This window comes from Homarus americanus, unplaced genomic scaffold (genome assembly GCF_018991925.1).
Source record: "Homarus americanus isolate GMGI-L3 unplaced genomic scaffold, GMGI_Hamer_2.0 scaffold31037, whole genome shotgun sequence".
Classification (NCBI taxonomy): Eukaryota; Metazoa; Arthropoda; class Malacostraca; order Decapoda; family Nephropidae; genus Homarus; species Homarus americanus.
In genome coordinates this window covers 17,589,630-17,595,629 of record NW_024722227.1, presented here as the reverse complement: position 1 = coordinate 17,595,629, position 6,000 = coordinate 17,589,630, and the positions used below count along the sequence as shown (strand labels likewise).

At 40.1% G+C, this 6,000-nt stretch overlaps 1 protein-coding gene across 1 annotated transcript in view; it reads left to right on the top strand.

The window, feature by feature from the left end:
* The first annotated feature begins 1,407 nt into the window (after window positions 1-1,407).
* The window catches only part of LOC121862401 (SCY1-like protein 2), a 225,703-nt gene continuing 221,110 nt past the window's right edge, over window positions 1,408-6,000 (top strand). The window contains exon 1 of the mRNA XM_042360665.1: window positions 1,408-1,550. Within this exon, the coding sequence (XP_042216599.1) occupies window positions 1,447-1,550 (104 nt within the window). The 5' untranslated portion in view covers window positions 1,408-1,446. The remainder of the gene's footprint in view (window positions 1,551-6,000) is intronic.

The window sequence follows — 6,000 nt, the reverse complement described above, 5'->3', positions numbered from 1 at the left end:
AATGAATAAGGCCGATAGGTTGTATGAGAATTCAAATTAATTATTTGTGAAATTGTGTACAGTGTACACCTTGATAAGTTGATCGTCATTTGATCTTGGCATGATGCTATTTGCTACCTATGCTATACAGTGCTATAGTTTTTGGATTCGTTTAATACTTTCTGTCTTTTCATAGAGTAAATAAAGATTATAAAGTGTATGTTGAAACTGAATGTTAACTAATGTTTAATTTCATTTGTTCATTTAATTATTTGAGTACACCTTGACCATCATCTGATCTTGGCTTGCTATACCTTTTTGGAAAGCTCTATGTCTAAGCTACAGGGCCGGATTCAGGAGTGGGCAAAGTGGGCAGCTGCCCAGGGGCCTCCACAATCTGGGGGCCTCCACATATTACAATATTTTATTTATTTGTTTATTCATTTGGATTATTTTTATTTTCATTCTTTAAAATTCATGGGAATTTGTACACTATCAATAAATATACAGTTAATTAATAATTTCTCAATGTTCTAATTTCCTCAATATAACTGCATATGGCTTCAAAATTCTCCAAAGAAGTGTTCAAATTTCAAAAATTTCCCGGGGGGCTTACAGCGCCCCCCGGAACTCCCAGATGTTTAGGCTCGCTTCACTCGCCACCCCACCCTCTTGGGTAGATATAATGAGGGGGGCCTCCACAAAGAGGCTGCCCATGGGCCTCCACAGGTCTAAATCCGGCACTGTCTCTAGGTCTGCTAGCGTCTGTTAGCGGTTAGCGTTAGCTTCCGCTATTTTTTAGCTGTTTAGCGGTTTAGCGTTAGCGAAGTTAACTTTTATTTAGCGGATTAGCGGTTAGCGAAGCTAACTTTTCGTTTAGCTGTGCCCACCACTGCCATTAGGCCACTATACGAGCATGTTGTAATTATTGCATCACAGTTTGTATATATATATATATATATATATATATATATATATATATATATATATATATATATATATATATATATATATATATATATATATATATATATATATATATATATATTAAACAAGTGGACGATAAAAATAATAAGGTTTATAGCAGAAAATGCATTTTATTCCTTTTTTTTCGTTGTGCCTTTTCATGCTAAAAGGAATTTCCGGAGCAGGGAGGTTTTACATATTTTTTTTTTATTTCATTCCCCTCTTTCTTTTTCCATTTTTTAAAGCTTCTTCTATATTTCGTTTTATTTTACCTCACTATATTTAATGTGGTAGCATATCGCCTTTTGACATTGAGACTCAGAGAGTTGACGAATATTTCTGTGTTTTTTACTTTTCATATTTTTACATCAGAATGAAAACGAAAATATACATTTCGTCTATGTCCCACCTTTTCAAGTCACTGTAACTTAAGCGACAATATCTCTTTTCCCCATACAGAAACTGTGGTTCTTGCACGTGTGGCCCTCACTGCAACAAGAGATGCGGACACAAGAAGTTCTCGCTGCTGTTCTCCAACCTATTCTCCAACTGATCTCTGACATCTCCACGGATGAGTACGAGAACATCGTCCTCCCTCACTTCAGGTAAGGTTTCGGACACTTATAAGCCCGGAAGATGACAAGGTGGGAGGAATAAGCCGCTCTGATACAGAAAATGGGAGCATATTAACTTTCCTTTCAATATTCCTCCATTCCATTGTATCTTTGGGCGTCAAGAGAGGGAGATTTGGGTGAAATCCTTACGAAATAACGGTGAAAAGGTTGGTATAATGTAACAGAAATTCAAACTGATGAGCAGGGAAAAATCAAAGGTTTCCTGAAAGAGAGGGACACGAACCCACTAAGAAGACGGTAAACAAGACCTTTACTGCATGTGATCTTTCGCTTCCTCTTTATAAACTTGAAGTCGACAGCGGCAAAAAATATAATGACGGTTATTTGTCTTGCCTCTAAATATATTTCCACGCTGGTTGGTTGTTATGATTGTAGCTTCTGTTTATTACGATGCAAATAGGCAAATAGATCAGTTGACAAACATAAATACATACATATATACATACATACATACATACATACATATATACATACATACATACATACATACATACATACATACAGACAGACAGACTACTACTCCATTGCTGTCTCTCGGAATAGAGTATGACGATCATCCAGGTATGAGTCACTAATATGAGTTATTAGGGGATGTCACCTTCGTTGGTGAGCTCTGGGGTGACTAGAGAGGCCGATACAGGACTGGCGGTGTCGTCCACAGAATGTTGCACGTGTGGAGGGCTACATCTAGTGCGGGAGGGGCGGCAGCAATGTCTTTCAGGCGTTGACGCTTGTCTGCCTCAGTATGCATTCGGGCTAACTCGAAAGTATTGACACCTTCTCGTTTGATGGTCCTCCAAGCGTTACGGTGTGGCGTAATCGTCTCGCAGGTGAGAGGGTCGATTTGGAACTTCAGGTTTGTCTTAAGACTATCCTTATATCTTTTCAGTTGCCCGCCAGCATTATGTTTACTATTTGTTAGGTGACTGTAAAGTAGCTGCTTTGGCATGTGTTGGTCACACAATATATATATATATATATATATATATATATATATATATATATATATATATATAGATATTGATATATTAGTTCTTGAATTGATAAGTGGCAGGGCTGAAGTAAACACTTTGTTGGTTTTGCTTTATTGTAGAAAAATATAATTTCACAGGTACTGAGTTCAGTTGAGAATATATTGTACCTTCCCTACTAAGGGAAGTGTCTTAGTGCACTTATAAGAGAACACTTAAGTGAGGTGATCACTGGATAACAAGAGATATGAGAGTATCTCACTCACCCAGGGAGAGAGGGCGGACAGGCAGGCCTCTGGAGGAAACACGTCAGATGTGTTGTTGCTGACATGCGCTGACCCCAGCCTGACCTCACTCGCTCCCGGTAGGGAATGTCACCTCAGCAATTCATACATCCACATAGTTGAATGACCTGGTGAATAATTTGGTTTTATACATTTGGGTAAATATTTATATAATACAAATGGTGCCGTTACAGGCAGTCTACTGTCGTCCATGCCGGTAATATGGCCAGTCCAACGTAGTTGTTCATGGATAATGGTAGCGTCAATGCACCTACAGTTGGTGTCAGTGAGAATACTGGCATTTGTTCTCTTGTCTTCACACCGAGTTCGGAGTATTGAACGTAAACTACATTGGTGAAAGTTTTCAAGTGCCCTGAGGTGCCTCCTGTATGTGACCCATGTCTCGCTGCCATATAGCAGGGTGGGGAGGACAAATGCTCAATATACGTGTAACTTTGTAGATAATTTCAGCTCGATGCAGACACGGGTACGGAGTCTGCCAAAGGCTTGAGATGCACATCTGATTCGATATTGAATCTCTTCATCGATGTCGGTGGTGGTGGACAGGTGGGAGCCGAGATCCTGAAAGTGGGTAACATTAGAGAGGGTAGTACCATTAAGCTGGATGGATGGTGAAGGTGTGGCTGAACCAAGGGCAGGCTGAAAGAGAATCCGAGTCTTACGTACATTCACCTCAAGGCCGAAGTGTGCACAAGCATCTGCGTAGGTGTTCAGGAACTCCTGTAGGTCGCATTCAGTGTGAGCGACAAGGATGAAGTCGTCTGCATACTGAAGTGCAGCAATGGAAGTTGCAGACACCTTTGTTCCTGCCTGGAGTACTGGATGTTCACCCTGACGGCCAAATTGGCACTGGCACGAGTTAAGCAGCCAGCCAAGAAAATGGAAAAGAGAGTTGATGCCAGTACACATCCTTGTTTTACCCCTGTTTGGATGGGGAAGAACTCAGACTGGGTGCCATTGTGCAAGCAGGACACTGTCGTTCATGCCAGAGGGTTTCCTTGTTGACAGAGTTAAAGAACATAAGAACATAAGAAAATAAGAAGTCTGCAATAGGCCGGTTGGCCTGTGCATGGCAGCTCCTGTCGAGAGTTACTACAACTCTCTATCATCCATGAATCTATCTAGCCTCCTTTTGAAACTTTCCAGAGTTCCCGCACTTACTACAAGGTTGCTAAGCTTGTTCCACTCGTCAACCGCCCTATTTGTGAACCAGTTTCTTCCTATATCCCTCCTAAACCTAAACTTATCCAACTTGAATCCGTTGCTCCGAGTCCTATCCTGCTCGGATATTATAAGAACTTTATCTATATCCCCTTTATTGATTCCTTTCACCCACTTAAATACTTCTATCATATCTCCCCGCACTCTTCGTCTTTCTAGGGAATGCAAGTTTAGTTTCTTTAGCCTATCTTGATATGGTAAGTTTCTAAGTCCCGGAATCATTTTTGTCATTCTTCGCTGCACCGACTCTAGTGAATTTATATCCATTCTATAATAGGGGCACCAGAACTGAACTGCATAATCGAGGTGCGGCCTAACTAGCGCAAGATATAGTTGCAATAAGACCTTTGCACTCTTGTTACTTACACTTCTAGATATAAAACCCAATACTCTGTTTGCCTTATTTCGAACATTAACGCACTGTTTTCTAGGCCGTAGGTCCGGGCTTACAAGTACCCCTAGGTCTCTTTCACAAGTCGACTTCTCTAGGTTGATGTTGTTAAGGCTGTATACATTATAAGTATTTGTTCTTCCAATATTAAGTACTCTGCACTTGCTGGTGTTGAATTTCATTTGCCATTTTTCAGACCACCCCTGCAGTTTATTTAGATCCTCCTGTAATGCATTTGCATCCTGCCCTGAATTAATTTGCCGCCCTATTTTGGTGTCATCCGCAAACTTGCTTATGTCACTGCTGATCCCAGTATCTAAATCGTTTATGTAGATTATGAACAAGAGTGGGCCTAATACTGACCCCCAGGAACCCCACTGGTTACACGGCCCCACTCAGATTTAACACCATCTACGCTGACCCTCCGCGTTCTATCGGTGAGCCATGATTTTATCCAATTTAAAACTTTCCCCTCGATACCATGAGCCTTAATTTTTCTCAGAAGCCTCTGATGCGGTACTCTGTCAAATGCTTTGCTAAAGTCTAAGTAAATAACATCGTAATTTTCGTCATTATCTACTACCTCGAAGACTTTCCTAAAAAACGTTAGCAGATTTGTTAGATAAGATTTTCCCTTTGTAAACCCATGTTGAGAGTCGTAGATTAATTTGCTTTTCTCTAGATGCGATCGGATGCTATCTGCTATAATTGATTCAAGAAATTTCCCCACTACTGACGTCAAACTGATCGGCCGGTAATTTGACGCTGATGCTCTGTCTCCCTTTTTGAATATGGGTACTACATTTGCCTGTTTCCACAACTCTGGCACAACTCCAGTGTCTAATGATTTTGTAAATAAGTTTACGAGGGGTCCGCTAATCTGTTCCCTACACTCTTTTAAGACTCGAGGAAAAATTTCATCCGGCCCTGGGGATTTTGTATTCTTTAGTTTATTTATCTTCTTAAGAACATCCTCTTTTCTGATAGTGATATTCTTTAATTTCTCTTCTTCCTTTCCCTTAAATATCAGTTCCACCTCCGGAATTTCATCCCAAATTTCTTCTGTGAAAACTGATAAGAAGTAGCTGTTCAATGCTTTGCTTATTTCTTCACTGCCATTTATCAATTCTCCCCTCCCTGACTTTAAAGGCCCAACTTTGTCCTTGACCTTTGTCCTATATACCTGGAAAAATCCCTTGGGATTCGCCTTGGATTCTCTTGCTATTTTGATTTCATAGTCTCTCTTTGCTTTCCTTACATTTTTCTTAACATTCCTAGATAGTTCATTATACCTGTTTCTGAGCTGCTCCTCCCCTCCCTTTAATTTCTTATATATTCCTTTCTTTATTCCTATGTCATATTTAAGTTTTCTGGTCATCCACCTTGGCTCATTCTTATTTGACCTAATTTTTCTGTGTGGTATATTTTGTTCTTGTGCTTTATGTAGTATACTAGTGAATATATTATAGTCTTTGGTTAGGTCGATGAAGGCCATGTACAGTCAGAAACCATAATCTCTGACCCACTAGGTT